We start from the raw sequence: 18155 nt of genomic DNA on the forward strand, positions 1-18155 counted from the left end.
AAGTGCTGGGATTACAGGCGTGAGACACCGTGCCGGCGGAAGAACATTTAACATGACGACTCTGGCATCCACTGTAAGTTTAGATAACTGTTTCAAGGACAATAGGTGCTGTGGCAGGACGCCTGGTGTATGTCAATACAGATTCGATTCTTTTCATCGAAAGGAAATGTGGAGAATAAAAATTTGAAGAAATAATGATGTCACACCTGTATGAAAACATCTCAAGTACCCCATAAACAAACACCTCCTGTGCACCCACAAAGATTTTTTTTAAATTGGAGGAACAAAAGCACTATGTCAATACCACAGCGAGGGGAGAGAAATGTAACAACAGAAGCATTCCCTAGGCTTTACGCTTGGATCTTTGTTTGGCAGGTTCTGCCCACACACATGTGTTCATTTCTCCAATGTGATAGGCATAAGATACCAGAAAAGGGACATGTAGCTGTGAAAACACCAAAACAGGGAGAACTGATAGTAAATGACTACGTGTGAATGGACCAGCAAACCCAAAAAATCCCAATACAGAAAGCCGAGTGGGGAACAGGGTGCACCCAGAGAAAGAAAGATAAACACACCCCAAAGGGACGACAAGCAAATAAAATATCAAAGACATCTCCACACTTTCTTGTACCACCAAGAGGCTCCCCTAAAATAACAAGTCCATTTGTCATGTTTCTTGTCTCGTTCACTTAACTGTCAAGAGATAAGGTTTAAATCTCTTTTTGTTTGCTGTGCCCCCCTCCATCCTCCATCCTGCAAATAGAACTCTACTCCAGAAAAGCAAATAAATTGAATTTTACAAAATTACAGTGTGGACAGAAGTGAGATAATGAATTGTTCCACAAACCCAAAATCAGAACTAAGGTGTCTCCTGAAGCCTGGAAGAAGTAGCTAATTAAATAAATGAAGAGGCTGGGTGGTTCACGCCTGTAATTCCAGCACTTTGGGAGGCCGAGGCATGACAATTGCTTTAGCCCAGGAGTTCAAGACCAGCCTGGGCAACATAGTGAGACTCTCTCTCTGAAGAAAAAAGAAAGTTAGCCAGGCATGGTGGCACAGACCTGTAGTCCTAGCTACTGGGGAGGCTGAGGCGGGAAGATCACTTTAGCCTGTGGGGTCGAGGTTGCAGTAAGCAGTGATCGTTCCACTGCATCCAGCCTGGGCAACAGAGCAAGACCTTGTCTCAAAAATGAAATATTTATTTAAATAGAGATAGTATTAGTATTTTACAAGTCAGTAAACATGCTGTTCTCTTTGCCTCCCATGCCCCCACCAGGTAAAGGAGATGACAAATTAAAAGGTGACATAAATGTATACATTTATATACATTCATGTATATACGTGAGATATGCATTAACAGTGCTGGCTGGTATGGTGATGTGGAGTTGGAGGCAATCAAGGTGTCACCTCTAGAGAAAGTGGTAAGGACAGTGTGGTAGACACACACTATAGAATACAAGGCAGCAAGTCAGAAGCAATGAACTAGGCAGCAGTCAGAAGCAATGCACTAGATGTTGCTAGATATGGAGTAAAAAAATGTTGAATGAAAAATGAAACTGAGAAGAACTATAGCACAATATCATGTACATTCGGCTAAGCATAAATTAAAAACATACCACATGCAAAGCACTACGCCATTTTCTCAGGCTATAGATTTAAAGATGTGTCAAACACAACAGATTGGGTCCTTGTGTGGGGAGAATGGCAGAAAACAGGATGAAGGAGCAAAATTAATACCAAGGAGTCCTCAATGTTGGATAATAGGGAACCTGGACACTAATGGGATATAATTAATTCAACTCTGCATCTAAAGTTTAAAGAAAAAGACCTATGTCTAGCAAATGAGGTCTGGTTAATACACCGTGAGGGCAACCACATTCTCCTGGCATGCTTGAACCCACTACTCAGAATACTGCACTGACTAAATCTCACCATGCCTTACTCAGTGTGGCATGTTCGCTCTGTAAAAGAGAACTTCAAACACTAACTGTGCCAGGGACTCAATGACTGTCTGGTCCTTTAGCAGATTTCTTTAACCCCAACAACCTGTGAGATAATAAAACCTCCATTTTACAGATTTAAAAAGCCAAGTCACTTTTCCAAGGTCACAAAGATAATTCAGATGGATTTGAACTTCATGTTCAGCTTCATTTTCAATATATTAGTGCCTTCCTCTAAGCCACCTAAACTGAGAATTTCTCCCGAGATTTGACCCTGAGGTAGCCTTTCTAAAATGATACCTAAACGTTTTACCTTTACTTTCGTCCTAGAGTAACTGCACCACTGGAAACGGCATCAGAGTACATAGCAGTCACTCTGCGCATTCACATTTAGAAATAGAAAACCTTTACGGCAAGCTATGGATGTGCTTTTTAACTTAGCCTGGATTTAATGCAAGTGCCCAGAGATATTCACTACCTCCTGTGCCATGATACATTCCATGAGCGACATTCAACTTTGCCCCTACATAAGCCTTCAAGCCCCCTTACGTAGGTCCCAGTGCCATGATATGGTGAGTTACTCAGAAAGTTAAACTAAGTTTGGGGCACACAAGTCATTCCCGATTCCTCACATTACTCTGACGACCATAAATCATTTAAAGCTGAGGCAATGAAGCAACTGTCAGGCAGCAGTGCAAGTCCCAGGGTCCAGTAGACACAGGACTTACCTTGTGAAAACATAACCTTTCAATACTATTCAAAAATGACATCTGAAAACTCATATGATTCTAACTTTTATTACTAGGTCAGAACCAATGAAGTAGCAGCAAAAGGGTCTCTCCTATGATCTGGCTTTCACTGGTCCTCAGGGCAAGGAGGAAACTTGGGCAGGAGATGATCACTCAATCCCAGCAGACTCTCAGAACCTCACTTGGACCCGAAAGTGCATCTGCTTGGTGGCATTGTTCTTCATTCCTGTCTTCAGCATCCATTTTGATTTCATCCTTTGGACATACTGCATGTCTCGCTCTCGCATAAGAGCCGCTCCTATGATTGGAAGGCGGTTAAGAAATTAGGCAAAGGTCTGTTATTTGTGATCAGAGAAAATCCAACCTTGGCAGAGAATTCAAAAGGTTAGTTTAGGGTAACTGGGTTCTTGTATTTACAACAGAGTTACTAACTTGGGGTCTCTAAGCCATGGGCCTCAAGGGTCTCTGTGGACCCCAGAATTGCATACCAGAACTTTTGTATATATACATTTCTCTGGGATTAGCATATTTAGTTTTCATCATCTGGAAGAGTCTATAAGCCTAAAAGGTGAAACCCCATTAATCAGAAAGGCAGAAGCTATAAATCGAGTCAGACAATACTTCCTGATAAGAGTAAGATGAAGTCAAGTCTCTACGAGATTCAAGTGGCCACACAGCTCACAAGTAGCCACAGTGAAGGAAACCACATATAAATACAGTGGCATTTCAAATGGATTTTAGTTGCCTAGAGCTTCCCAGGCCATCAGAAGGCAGCCCTCCTCTTATCTTCTCCACAGTCCTATAGTTGGATAGATGTTTTCCCTGAAGATCTAAGGATATAATCAGCTTTATCCAGCAGACACATCAGAATAGATGTAAAGAGTATCATATTGATGAGGTTTCAAAGCTCAACAATTGCAGTGGCATGCTTTACTCTTCTAACTTTTGCTAAATATTCTATGGGAAAATTACAAAAAAAGGGGACTGATAGCTAACCTTGACTATGGGCATGCACTATATCAGACATGTATGACATTCAACCCACTCAACTCTAAAAGGTAGGTCTTATTACTATCGTCTCTGTTTTATAAATGAGGAAACAGAAGCTTCTATTAATTAAACTACTCATGCTTATCATATAAGAACCTCTAAGTACATCACATAAGTCACGTTTGACTCCACAGCTCAAGCTATTAACCACTAGGACACTGTCTGATTCCTCTGCATAACCTCCAGGATAATTTCAACCTTTGGTGATTACTAAATAATTCTTTTTGTAACTATTATCTTCTGAAAAAGTTAATGGTATATAAAATTGCTGTGCCAGGAATATGAAATTTCTAAGTCATAGCACTTTGGGCTTATTGCCTTAAACATATCAAGTGGTAATGGAAGTCCCTGGAGCCAAGAGGTTAAGTTTCCCCCAGAGAGGATCCACAAGGACAACATAAATGGGAACAACTTTCCCCAGACCCCTGCTAGGAATACAAGTTCTTAGACTGGTCTGTAGTTGTAAAGATCAATGTACCTGTGCTGCCAGTCCATCCCAGGGCTCTGTACTGCTGAAGTACTCGGCCCACGGCCTTCCGATTTTTGGCAACTGCCACAGCTCTGGACAAGCCAAATCGCTGTTTGTAGTATCTCATCAAGGAGCGATGACCCACTCTGGCACCTGTTTTTCAAAAGAGCAATACTGAAACACTGAGTTGGATAGTTTTTTCAAGGCAGAGCTATAAAGCAAGGGCTTTCCAAATGAGATCTTTTAGTATATGTAGATGGAAAATCGATGTACCAGAAGAAACAGTTGTTCTACCTACTAAAGAAAGATGAAGCAGCATGTAAAATAAAAATGAAAAAGTGAAAGAAAGAAAGCATGCCAGAAAAAGAAAACCAAACAATAGATTTTTTAAAAAGAGAATGGCAAGTCACTGTTAAGTGAAAAACTTAGCATTGTGTACTTACTTGCATACAATCCCCAAAAATACACATAGAAACCCCTACTAATACAGATAATAGGGCCCTAGGAGATAAGATATTTTTAGCATTTTATATATATAAATAAATAAAAATTATACAGATATATGGGAAGAAGATTAAGCACAGAGAGCAGTTCTGATGTTTGGGTCTACAAGCCACAGTTAGGATCTAAAATACAAATCAATCCACCTTTCCTTTGCTTAAATTCTCTATTGTAGTGATTCTCCAATGGGGATTTTACCCAGCAAGGGACATTTGGCACTGATTGAAGACATTTTTGGTTGTTACAGCTAGAGGTTACTACTGGCACCTAGAGGGTAGAAGCCAGAGATGCTATTAAACATCTTTAAATGCACAGGACAGTCCCCATAACAAAAAATTATCTAGTCCAAAATGTCAATAGTGCCAAGGCTGAGTAACCCTGACCTACTGCTTCCTAAATGATGGAAATCACCTGGTGAATTTGAATTTTAAAAGATGATTAAGCTGAATGCTGTCTATAGCTTTTGCTTATTTAGTAGGATCTGGTAAAACTATGTGAGTCAATCATGCTTTCAGAAATGAATTTCTAAATTTAATTTTCAAAGTATGCTCATGTCATTACAACATATGATTGTATATCTCATTATCTCATAGGCCCACTAACTTGTAACAGAGTGAGAAAAAAGAAAACAGACTCTGCATATTTCAAATAAAAAAACTATGGGACAAAGGTATTGGCCACCAGTTGGAAATTCTGTAGCTGGAATAATAAAAACCTGAGGTAAGTAAAGATATCTACTGGAAGAACAATTCAAGATTCCTATTTAAGAGTGAGGCACATCTGATATATTAATCTAGGGGGTGGCAAACTGCAGCCAGAGAACCAAATCTTGCCAATCACCTGTTTTAGTTTGTTTTACTGCCACACAGCCATGCTCAACTGTGTAGGTATCATCTCTTGCTGCTTTGGTGCTTGCTACAACAGCAGAGGTGGGAAGCTGCTGCAGAGACAGAATGGCACACAAAGCCTTAACGATCACCTCTGGCCCTTTTTAGGGAAAATGTCCCAACCCCTGTGTCATACGTTCAGGGGAGATGACCTGAAGGGGGCTGGGTGTAGAGATGACTAATTCCAGGCTCCCTTATAGCAGTGCCTCTCCAAAGGTGGTCCCTAGGCCAGTGTCATCAGCATTACCTGAAAGCTTACTAAATACACGCTATCCTTCCACAAGAATATTAATTAGGACCAAAGCAATCAAATATCTTCCCAGACAGACATAACCATGCAGATATTTAACAACAGCATATACATAAGGCACGATAAAAGCCATTTCCACTGAAAATGAATAAAGGATATTTGGCTAGGTAGAACCCTGTGTACAGTTTCCAGAAAAGGTTTATATTTACTTATGTAAAGCCATTGCTTTCAGAATCTTTTGTGTAAAAAGACCATGAACCAGATACTATAAATATTGTGGAAGTCTATATTTGCTTTTAGGATCCAGACTTTTAATTTGCATAAGAAAATTATTCTGGTTGTTTTAAGTCCCTATACCTGCCAAAACAACTGGAAAATAATTTGTTTGCTACACAGATATGCAAAAGTAGTTACTTTCAGTTGCTTGTTTTGTTATCACACTCAAGAGATGACAAAAATAACCTTTCGATTCAAAGACATAGTCTTTGGATACCAGTGTGGATAAAAACATTTTCCCTGAACCTGAATGTTTTGACAGCGTAACAGTTAACGAAGCTCTTAGACCACAAGAAATCAGTGAGATGTAGTTGACAGATACAACCACAAGCTTAAATGGAGGGTCTACAGGAAATTCCAGCATTGTTTGCTGTGATGTTCTATTTATAACGTTAGGTCTGGACACTCCAGGTTTGCAAGGTGATAATGTTGGTCATTAATACATAAGAATTCAATATATTTATATTCTTAAGCAACATGTGGAAATACATCCTACAGAAGGTTGGCCTTTTAAAGCGTCCTTGAAATGGCTTCATCACTCAATGCCAAGGTTTCCAACAGTTGGTAAGAAGGAACTGAAAACAGCATTCAGAGCTACCCCTGCCCTATGCCAATGACAGTAACCACCTGATATTAGCACCAAGTATGATGGGCTAAGGACAGCTACACTTGAAGGCCCTCATCCAGGAAAAATATTTTCTAGAACACAGTGTGACTGCCCAATAAATAAGGGATTGGTTATGTCTAACCAATCCCTTGGTTAAGTCATGGTGAAGCATGCAACCTGTCCATCTAGCTTTTGACACAGCAGTAACCACTTACGGACTGTCCACTCCTTTTTTGTTTTTGTTTTTTGGAGACAGGGTATTGTTCTATCACCCAGGCCGGAGTGCAGTAGTGTGATCATGACTCACTGCAGCCTTGACTCTTGACTTTCTGGGCTCAAGTGATCCTCCTGCCTTAGCTGAGACTATAGGCACACACCATCACACCAGGCTAATGTTCACTCCTTCTTAACAAACAGCCTTACAATTTCTGACATCCAATTGAATGGGCCTTTCATACCAACTTACTCCATAAGAGCTGAAGAGCAACGAAGGAAACCCCCAAAAAAAACCTTCAAGACCACAATCTTCAAAATAAATGCTCACAGCGCCCTCTAGTGGCTACTTTTTGTCATTGGCTTTGAGATAGCCTGCTTGATTTTACTGAAGACCAATCTGAGCAGCTAGATTTAGTGTCCCAGCAGCAGGGGAGAGACTCTTGTTACCCAGTAAATGCACAGGAGATGAGTTCAGGAAGGCTTCCCAGAGGGTTGAATCTAAATAAGATGAATCTTACAAGAAAAGTAGGAATAACAGGCACCACACATGCAAATGCCCAGAGGATGAAAAATCTATGTGGGTGGATAGAGGAATAGCACTACACACCTGAGGGACCAGTAGCGAGAGAAACTCAAAGTTACCCTAAAGGCAATGGCTCCCAGGGGAGGAACTACAGAGGGTAAAGAAAATCTACTGATGTTTTAGAAAGAATGTTTTGGTGGTCATGTGGAAAGCAGATAAGAAATGACCAGACAGGTCATCTGTGACACAGACAAATGAATACAAAAAAATACTCAAAAGACATTTAGGAGTTACTAAGCCATCTGGATATGGGAGAGGAAGATCTCTCTAAGATCTTTCTAAGGCTAGCCAAAGCCAAAAATGGGCTTGGCTTTGGCAGTCAAAATGGGTATCTTTTTAGATACCTTAAAAAACTCAATCACCCAGGACAAAGCTGAGGACTCTTTATTTTTTATAAGTTTCAAAAATTTAAAGTCTAGATGAAAACTTCTCTGAAACATCCTAGATTTCTTAAATAGATATGCTCATGTTATGCTAAGTTTTGTACTATGTTGCGCTAAAGTAGCTGCTAAATGAAGCAAACACTACGGTGATCCTACTACATGGCAGACACTGCCGTACTAGGATTGTCTTATTCAATGTATTTAAGGTCTATGGTTATCTGATTCTACCGTTTAAGAAGCAGAAGCTAAGGAGACAACAAGGTAAACATATAGTTCTGGAAAATAAGTTATTAAACATATTTCTGATGTCCTCTATGGGTACTGTCACCAGAGAAAGACTAGAAAAGGTTCTCTGGGATTTATGTTTTACCACTGTGTACTAGATAGGCCATGATAATATACTGCATTATAACCTTCTTATCACTGTAGAAAGAACTGTCATCTTCAAAATAGGTTCTGCCTGACCTTTCTTCCTATTGCCACACTCTAAAGCTGCTCTTGGCCTTACAAGGTTATCATTCTGAGCTACAGATAGCCATCTGTACCTAAGCAGTGACATTCTGTGTGGAAAGCCATAAGACAAGGCTGCTTCACTGCAGACCTCTCCACCAGCAGAGTGTGTTGTTCCTGCCTGCACCATTACTGCAAATCTCCCGAAGTAGTATACGGATATTGGAAAAAGGCTTTACTGATTAGGTATGTGATCCTGGTAAGTTACTCAGCCTCTCTAAACTTCATATGCAAAATGAAGATGCTGGAATCTAACTCAATGTTGGCCTATAAAGACAAATACATCTGCCTGAATGTGCTAACTGCTCAGTAAATACCAGATATTAAGATCTTATTATCATCTCTACCTTTCCATCCCCTTTCATTTCTCAAACATGTCTTCTGTAGCTTCTCCTATTCTTATCAGTTAATCACGATTCTTTCTTCCTACACAATAAACAACCATGTATGCTTCTCACATTCATGGTTATTCTTCATCTTTTCACACCTCATGGTGGATAAATTTCCACCATGAGTCAGATACACCCACACCAAACTACCATTTGGAAGTCTGAGCAACTAAAGGAAACAGGAATCAGTTCAAAGAATAACAGTAAGGTTACAATTAACAAGAGAAACCTAGACAGGACCAAAAAAAACAGATAAAGACAGAATAGGAAAAGTCTACATCTAAAAAAAAAAGAAAAGAAAAGAAATGCCTGATCAAACATTCTGAGTCATAACCCAGAAATGAACAAAAACACTGATCAAATTTAAACAAAACAGCCAACTTAGAGCTGAGCAGCAACCTTCAGGGTTTACACTGTACGTGAGAACCCAAACATATACTTTAAGCTTTATGGTCTATTTCCCTCAGTATGGAAGGTAATTGATGGAGATATGCTTCTCCCTCAGTCCCACTGGCATTAAGCTATTTATTTTTGACAAATGCACTTACCAGAAGGCAGAATCAATTCCATGGTTTCATCATCATATTCCAAGTTCTTTTCTGAGGGCAACTCCTCAGTCTCACTGGGGTCCTCCCCGTCCTTGTGATCTGGGTAGCTACTCCTGCAACAGAGCAGTTGCACTAATAAATAGACTGATACCTCAAATGGAACTAAAAGACATAAACTTTATTAGCAAATGTGGCAAACTTCCTAAGCTACCTAAAAGGGAGAGGGGAGGAAGCAGCTGTAGGAACTACCAGCTAAAAGGTTTTGGGAGAAAACAACTCATTCGCATTTTGTCTGTAGTAGAAGTCAGCAAATGACCTATAACAGAATTCTATGTTTTTCCCTAGAAAAGCTACCTAACAGAGAAGAAAAGAAGGAGAACGTACAGCTGTACATGCAGCTATACTCAATTTAACCATTATAAAAACAAGTTATAGCACAGTGCTGTCCAACAGAACTCTGTGACGACAGAAAATGTTCTATCAATATGTCTTTGCGTCTGATACAGTAACTGCAGTCACATGAACTTTGCAGCACTGAACTTTGAAATGCAGGTAGTCTGAAGAACTGAATGTTTAAATTTTTAACTAAACTTTCCATTTATTTAAATAGCTATATGGGTATACCTAGTAATTACTATATTGGACAGTGCAGGTCCAGAAGAATCTCCATATTCCTAAAAATGTTGACAAATGCTATTCATAGATACACATGAAAAATAACAGGAAAAGTGTACATTAACTTATTAACAGTAAACCACACAACCTAATAAGAAAACAGACAAATACTTGATCAGATACCTCACAAAAAGATATCCAAATGGCCAATGAATACATAAAAAGGCTCTTGATTGCACTAATCATCATCAGGGAGATGCAAATTAAAGCCACTACACACCCACTAAAGTTGCTAAAATGAAAAACTCTCCCTCACTACAAGTGGAAGTATAGAAAACCACTTTGGAAAACAATTTGACAGTATTTTCTAAAACTGAACATATGTATATCCTCTGGCCCAACTCCTACATATACAAACAAAAGATAACCTATAAACATTTGCCAAAGACACACTAGAATGATGTGGCAGCATTGCTTGTAATAGCCCCAAACTAGAAACCACTCAAATGTGTATCAGCCTTAGACTAGATGTTGTGGAGCACTGAACAGAACACTCTGTAACAATAAGAACTCTCTCCAACTATATAAAATAGTATGGATGGGTCTCCCAAACAGAAAGTTGAGCAAAAGAAGTCAGACCCAAGAGTACATTCTTTGTGATTCCATTTACATATAAAGTACAAAAACAGGCAAAATCAATCTATGCAGCTATAAGTCAGAATAGTAGCTACTCCTGGAGAAAGGAGGGGTAGTTTCTGGAAGGACACACAAGGGAAATGTCAGGGGATTATTAACATGCTGTTTGTTGATCTAGGTACTAGTTATATTTAAAATTTCACTAAACATGATACCACAAGTACGGTCATCCCTTGGTATCCATGGGGGATTGGTTCCAGGACCTCCCTAGGATACTAAAATTTGCAGATGTTTGAGTCCCTGATATAAAATGGTATAACATTTGCATATAACCTAAATCATTGCATACTTTAAATCATCTCTATATTACTTATAATACCTAAAATATTGTAAATGCTATGTAAATAGTTGTTACACAGTACTGTTTAGGGAATAATAACAAGAAAAATAAGTCTGTGGATGTTAGTATGGACAAAATTTTTTTTGAACACTATAGTTTGGATGCACAGATGGAGAACCTATGACTACAGAGGGCCAGTTGTATACATATATATATGTACTTTTCTGTAAGTTTATTCTTCAATAAAAAGTTTCAGGTTAAAAAGAAGTAAACAAGTTACCTTGTGAAGGGGAGTGAAATTATAGGTAATTTGTCATTTTTTAGCTGAGTGAATCCACGTAAAATGCTTATTAGAACAGTGTCTGGCAGGTAAGCACTCCATAAACATCAGCTTTGTATGTAAAAGCTTTCTATTTTCCAAGTTTTCTTTACTAATAAGCATTATCACCTTCCCCCCACCCCCAACCCCAGAGACAGGGTCTCACCATGTCACCGAGGCTGACCTGAAACTCCTGGCTTCTGGTGATCCTCTTACCTCAGCCTCCTGAACAGCTGGGATTACAGGCTCATGCCACTACACTTGGCTAACTTTTATTTTTTTAAGGAAAACAAATAATTTAATATTCATTTTTAGGAAGAAAGGCTCACATAATTTCTCATTTCTAGGCACCAACAGAATAAAACTGTAAATGGAATGAAAAATACATCATTTGGACTAAGGGAGAACCAGTTCCATCAGTTACATATGTTAATTCAAACTAATGGTTTAAGCAACACCCAGTAAAGAACAACAATAACAACAACAAAAGGCTAGAGCTTGAAGCTTAGAGTCTAGAAGGAGGAGACAATAAACAAATAATATACAATACACACAACTGGCAGTAGGGGATATAAGGAAAAATAAAACAGGATCAAAAGGATTGGGTAGGTGTTATTTTACGGAAGGTGGTCAAAAAAGGCCACACTGAGAAGGTGAAATTTATGTCAATGCCTGGCAAGAAGTGAGGGACAAGTCAAGTGAATATCTGAGCGAATACTATAAACAAATACAGCAGCAAATGCAAAGGTCCTGAGAAACACACTTGATGCATTAGACAAAGAGTTAGGAATTCAGAGAGCAACTAATACAACACAACAGAACCACAGAGGCTCCAGATCATGCGCAGGGCCTTGCAGGACATTATACTTTGGCTTTTACTCTGAGCAAGATAGGTAGTCTTTGAAAGAATCTGAACAGAGTTTGACCTCACTTAGTGTTTTAAAAGAATCCCACTAGTTACAGTTTTGAGAATAGAACGTGGCGGGTAGTAAGAATGTAAGCAGGAGGCTACTGTAGGAAGTCAGGCAAAAGATGATGGTGCCCTGGACCTGGGTAGGAGCAGTAGAAGTAGTGAGAAGCAGTCAGCCTCTGAAGATAGATAGTGCAAAAGTAGTTAAAGCAGGATTTGGTGATAGATTCTAAAGTAAACATGAAAGAAAACAGAAGAATAAAGGAAGACTACATGGCATATGGCTTAAGTAACTAGAAGGACAGAGATGCCATTTACTTACAGGGAGCAGATTAGGATGCATAGCAGGAGTTGATTTTGGACAAGTTAACGATCCCTTTTAGACACAAGTAGAAATATGAATGAGGTAGCTGGATATCTTCAGTCTATAGCTAAGGGGAAGGCTATACTAGAGATATAAATGTGGGGGTCACGGGCCTGCAGAAGATACTGAAATCTGTGAAACTGGGTAGGATCCTGAATATAACCACAGGATGACAGACTGAGTGCTGGGCATTCCAAGCCTACTGCTGATGGTAGCCGCTTGACTCTATCCATGGTATTTGCTTTGACCACTCTGATGACAACATCAGTCAAAAGGTTATAAACATTGGTGTCTAAAAGGAAACTTGAGAGGGATAAATACTGAAAGAGGATGCTTCCCACCACCAGCAGAATTCATTGTCTTCTCTACTGCCATAGCCTCTAATCCTCCCCTCTACCTCCTCCCAGTCATGTCCACCAACTACAAGTCTCCAGCTGCAAAATGAGAAATCAGGAAGAAAATGCAAAAGCAAGACTTAAAAGACTGAGACTTTTCTGAACATTGTATCACTTGGACTACGCATTGGACTAAAATAGTATGGATGGGTCTCCCAAACAGAAAGTTGAGCAAAAGAAGTCAGACCCAAGAGTACATTCTTTGTGATTCCATTTACATATAAAGTACAAAAACAGGCAAAATCAATCTATGCAGCTGTAAGTCAGAATAGTAGCTACTCCTGGAGAAAGGAGGGGTAGTTTCTGGAAGGACACACAAGGGAAATGTCAGGGGATTATTAACATGCTGTTTGTTGATCTAGGTACTATATTTAAAATTTCACTAAACATGATACCACAAGTACGGTCATCCCTTGGTATCCATGGGGGATTGGTTCCAGGACCTCCCTAGGATACTAAAATTTGCAGATGTTTGAGTCCCTGATATAAAATGGTATAACATTTGCATATAACCTAAATCATTGCATACTTTAAATCATCTCTATATTACTTATAATACCTAAAATATTGTAAATGCTATATTACTTATAATACCTAAAATATTGTAAATGCCTGGCATGGTGATTAAACACATCTGCTTATCTCCTATACTAGCTCACAGGAATTTTGACAACTAGTTGTTCACAAGTACTTAACATACATTTGCTAAATGACATACAAATTATTCAAGATTCTAGTTAGGGCCAGGCATGGTATCTCACACGTATAATCCCAGGCTAAGGCCGGTAGATCACTTGGGCCCAGGAATTCAAGACTAGCCTGGGTAATATGGCGAAACCCCATCTCTACAAAAAATACAAAAATTAGCAGGGCATAGTGGTGCACACTAGCTGCTGGGGAGGCTGTGGTGGGAGGATCACCTGAGCCTAGGGCAGCTGAGGCTGCAGTAGACCGTGATCGTGCCACTGTCCTGCAGCCTGGGTGACAGAAAAAAATCTTTCTCAGAAAAAAAAAAAAAGATTCTAGTTAGGGGTGAACCACCAATGGGATAATCTCACCATCAGATGCCTGGTTTGGGCCTGGTTTAGCAACTGTCTCAACTCCTTCAGGAGACAGCTGGTGATCAAGGACTCTCCAGGAACCCAATACGTGAAACCTAATTTCTGTACCTCTGTTCAAGGAGCAAAACTGAACTCTTGATGATTTAACCAGAACAAAAACAAAAACAAGTCAAACCTCAGTTTGGGTCTAAGGTCTTCTCTTTACTAGATGTGTTAAACTCTGTGAAACTGAGTTTCTCAACTAAAAGAAAGAACTACCTAATACAGAGGTGTTATAAGTGTTAGTAAGGATACGTTGTACAGTGCCAAACACATATCCAGCACTGGCACACATAGTATCAATGCAAAGCAAATATAACTTCACTTCACTTCATATTACAAATTATGCTTACCTAAAATCATAGAAGTCTGCAAATTCCAAAGCAGCATCGCCATCTGTGAAGAGCTTACAGTGGCTTTTGTCATTCATATGCGCCTGTACAGCTTCTGTGGAGTAGAAGGACTTCCCTTTCTCATTGCACCACAAGCAAATCTTTCCAACACCAACTTTCTCTCCTAGAAAAACAATTTAAGGAAAAAATATGAAAAAAGCTTTTTGCAACCAATTAAATCTCACTATTTGTCACAACTCAAAGATCATTCACAAAATAAGCAAGCAATTATATCAAAGATTAATGAAAAATGCAAAACTAATGTTCCCTTGAGACCAGTCCCCCAATAATGTGATTATTTCCTCATTAAAAGAAAAACTATTGTACTTACCCAAGTATTTAATCAGTCCCTTAATATCTGAAAGGTATTCTATATCAGGAATAAAGAAACTGTGGACTTTGGTCATATGAGCCACATTCTTCATGAGCGAGCTGGAATGATGGGAACAAAATAAGCAGTCCCTAATAGGGATGGCACCAAGGGGTGGGCCTTCCTCAGCCTCTTCCTCCCCTGCATCCTGCTCCACAGCATCGTCCATTGCTTCAGTATCCTCACATTCCAATTCTTCATCAGAATCAATATCTTCCCAATCTGCAAGCCAGAATTTTGAAATACTAAGTTTAAGAAAAGTAATAGCAAGCAAAGATATCACAAAAATTCACATGAGGTGATACAGTCCTATATTTGAAGAAACAGCTGTACCCCCAACTCCCAAGGACAACTCCTCTTTCAAGATCTCAATTTTAGCTCTTTGTTTACCAGACTCATCTGAATGGCTGTGAAATTCCTTAGTCTTTCTTTTCCAGGAAATAGGAGTCTTCTGTTGTTTCTTTCCTATGCCTTACAGCACCTAGCTCAGTGCTGAACATAGTTAGGGAGTCTCCTATCTGGGTGAATATATATATATATATTTGTGTGTGTGTGTGTGTGTGTGTGAGACAGAGTCTCGCTCTGTCGCCCAGGCTGGAGTGTAGTGGCCGGATCTCGGCTCACTGCAAGCTCCGCCTCCCGGGTTCCCGCCATTCTCCTGCCTCAGCCTCCGGAGTAGCTGGGACTACAGGCGCCCACCACCGCACCTGGCTAGTTTTTTGTATTTTTAGTAGACATGCTGTTTCACCATAGCTTGATCTCCTGACCTCGTGATCCGTCTGCCTCGGCCTCCCAAAATGCTGGGATTACAGGCGTGAGCTCTGGCTGCATATTTTTATAAACTGCTAAAACAATGCCTCTATCTACTATTTCACAAAAGTACTATGGGGTGTCTGTATGTGCTGGTGGGGTGCTCTACGAACGGCTATGGTTTGAATGCATGTTTCCCTCCCAAAATTCAAATATTGAAACTTAATCATCAATGAAATGGCATGAAGAGGTGGGGCCTTTAGAAGTTGATTAAGTTAGGCGAGCACTAATCCCGAATGAATGGATTAGTGCCAGGGAACTAGCCCGTTTTTGCCTTCTGCTTCTTCCACATGATACCATGAGAAAACTTCATCTATGGACAGGCCCTCACCAGACACTGACTCTGCCAGCACCTTGATTTTGGACTTCCCAATTTCCAGAACTATGGGAAAATACATTTATGTTATTCATAAATTACCCAGTCTCTGGTACTTCCTTATAGCAGAGCGAACAGACTAAGACATGAACACCTACACCACCACTGTTAATAGGATGTGGAATGAGGGAAGGAAGGAATAAATAACTCATAAAGTCAAAGAGGTGAGGCTGCTGGCTCCAGCTCCACATTTCTGGCTGAGTTGATTTTGATCCCCTCATTCTGTTTTACTCAACTAAAGTAAGTGCAAAACCACCATAACTGGAAACCCACTGGAACAGCAAATAACACGGCGGCTGGTATGACGATAGCATGTCCTCCTGTGCATATGTTAAAAGTTTCCTCATCCGAAACAGAGAAGGCGTCAATTCATTCTCCAAATATGTATTAGGCACTTCTTTTTCCAGACAAGGTTTTAGGCCTTCCAGAATGAATTGAGTAAACTAAACAGCCAAACCTGCTGGCCAGATAAGGCACTTCAGAAAGCGTCTAAACCACCTTCCCTCATCATTTTTACTTAAAAGTTCTCAAACACACATACACACACAGGCATCTCGAATATAAATCTGAAAACTTAAGGGGGGCCAAGTTCCTCTTTACCCTCCCCGCCCAGACAGGGCCATCACCGTCTCCATCCAGGTCCTCTTCCTCCTCCTCACTGTCCTCCTCCTGCTGCTTTGCCAACTTCTTCGCCTGCTGTTCAAACCACTGGAGCCGGGGTGGTTTCTCGCTCGGGTCTCGGTCGTGGGTCCCACGGCCACCAGTCCCCACGGCTACGGCACTCCTGGCCTCCTCTGCAGGCGCTGGGGGCGCCTTCTTGGGAGACATGGACGGCTGGGCCTTGATGGCCTGCTGGATGGCCGCGTTCATGGCATCCTTGTCCACACTGTCCACGCCCAGTCCTTTCTCCAAGTTCTTTTCATTCATCATCTCCACTTTCCGATTCACGGCCTGCACGGCCTTCTTCTCCAGCTCAACGTGCCGCCGGGACTTGAGGTGGTTCTCGTAGGCGTTGAAAGAGGCAAACTTCTTACTGCAAACGGTACAGTAGGTGGCCGAGCCCTTGCTCTCCTCCTCCGCTACGGCCCGCTGCGCCCGCACTCGCTCCTGGAAGCCCTCGGCGGTCACTGGGGCCATGCTGGCCACCTTACGCCGCAGGTTGTAGCGGTGCCAGTCCGTCTTATAGTGGGCCCGCTGCATGTCCGCGTCGCGGAACGCCACCCGGCAAGTTATGCAGGTGTACGTCGCCATTGCCAGGCGAGAAATAAGAGCCGACCACGCCAAACACCTGGTGATCAGCGCCCTGGCCCCACACGACCCTCAGACCTTAACCCGCCTCAGCGGCCTGGAAGAGCCACTCGACACGCCGACTTCCTGATTGTCACTGAGGAAACTTCCGGCACACGTCGGAAGTTATTCACAACTGGACAGGAAACCCGCCTCTCAGGCTGTGGTCACGCCCCCGCCGCCGTGAGATCCGGGAAGCCTAGGGAACGCAGTGACTGAACCGGACCTGGGTCCCCTCAGTCAGCCCGAGTTGGGTGTTGCTTGAGGGAGGTCGCGCCCTCCTAGTTACCTTCCCTGGTGGTTGTGCCGCTCAGTGTGACGCGGTCAAGTAGACGACTACGCGAGAATGGGGGAGTGGGGCGCCCGAGGCTGCTCCCGGCCCTGGGAAGCCCCCGATTAATGAATGGTCGGGTCAGCGACGCGAGGGTCGGGGTTTCCCTGAGGACCGCGCGCTACATCCGCGGAGCCGGGTGAATGGATGTCGCGAAGGCCAGGGCTGCCCCTTAACCCTCGGGGCCGACCTCGGAGCCCTCGCCGGCGGCTGGACCGCTTCCCCGGGAAACCGGAGAGGCCGGGCCGGGGGCTCGGCCTTTCTGAGGCGGCCCTTCGGGCGGAGGACACCGGCGAAACTTGAGTGTACAGAGTGCCCGAGAGGAGCTCCCTGTAGACACACAGTCCGAGCCACGTAGGTAATTCTAATAGTAGCCACATTTTTAAAGAGTAAAGAGAAATCGGTGAAACTGCTTTTCATGATGTATTTAATTTAGCCATCCTGTCATTTCAGCATGTAACCAGTCTAAAAGAATTAACGAGATCTTTTACGCTCTGTGGTTAGTTCTAAGTCTTGGAAGTCCAGTGTGTGTTTTAGAGTTAACAGCCC

At 41.6% G+C, this 18155-nt stretch overlaps 1 protein-coding gene across 1 annotated transcript; it reads right to left on the reverse strand.

Annotated features, from left to right (window-relative positions):
• Positions 1-2724: 2724 nt before the first annotated feature.
• On the reverse strand, positions 2725-18155 carry ZNF622 (zinc finger protein 622). Its single transcript, XM_010356333.2, has 6 exons — positions 16615-18155; positions 14764-15024; positions 14394-14556; positions 9362-9474; positions 4221-4364; positions 2725-2990 (listed from the first exon to the last, which is right to left on the reverse strand). Exons 1-6 carry the CDS (start codon positions 17237-17239, stop codon positions 2863-2865), a joined length of 1434 nt encoding a protein of 477 aa, XP_010354635.1. The 5' UTR covers positions 17240-18155; the 3' UTR covers positions 2725-2862.

The sequence above is a fragment of the Rhinopithecus roxellana genome, chromosome 3, assembly GCF_007565055.1.
Source record: "Rhinopithecus roxellana isolate Shanxi Qingling chromosome 3, ASM756505v1, whole genome shotgun sequence".
NCBI classification, from domain to species: Eukaryota; Metazoa; Chordata; class Mammalia; order Primates; family Cercopithecidae; genus Rhinopithecus; species Rhinopithecus roxellana.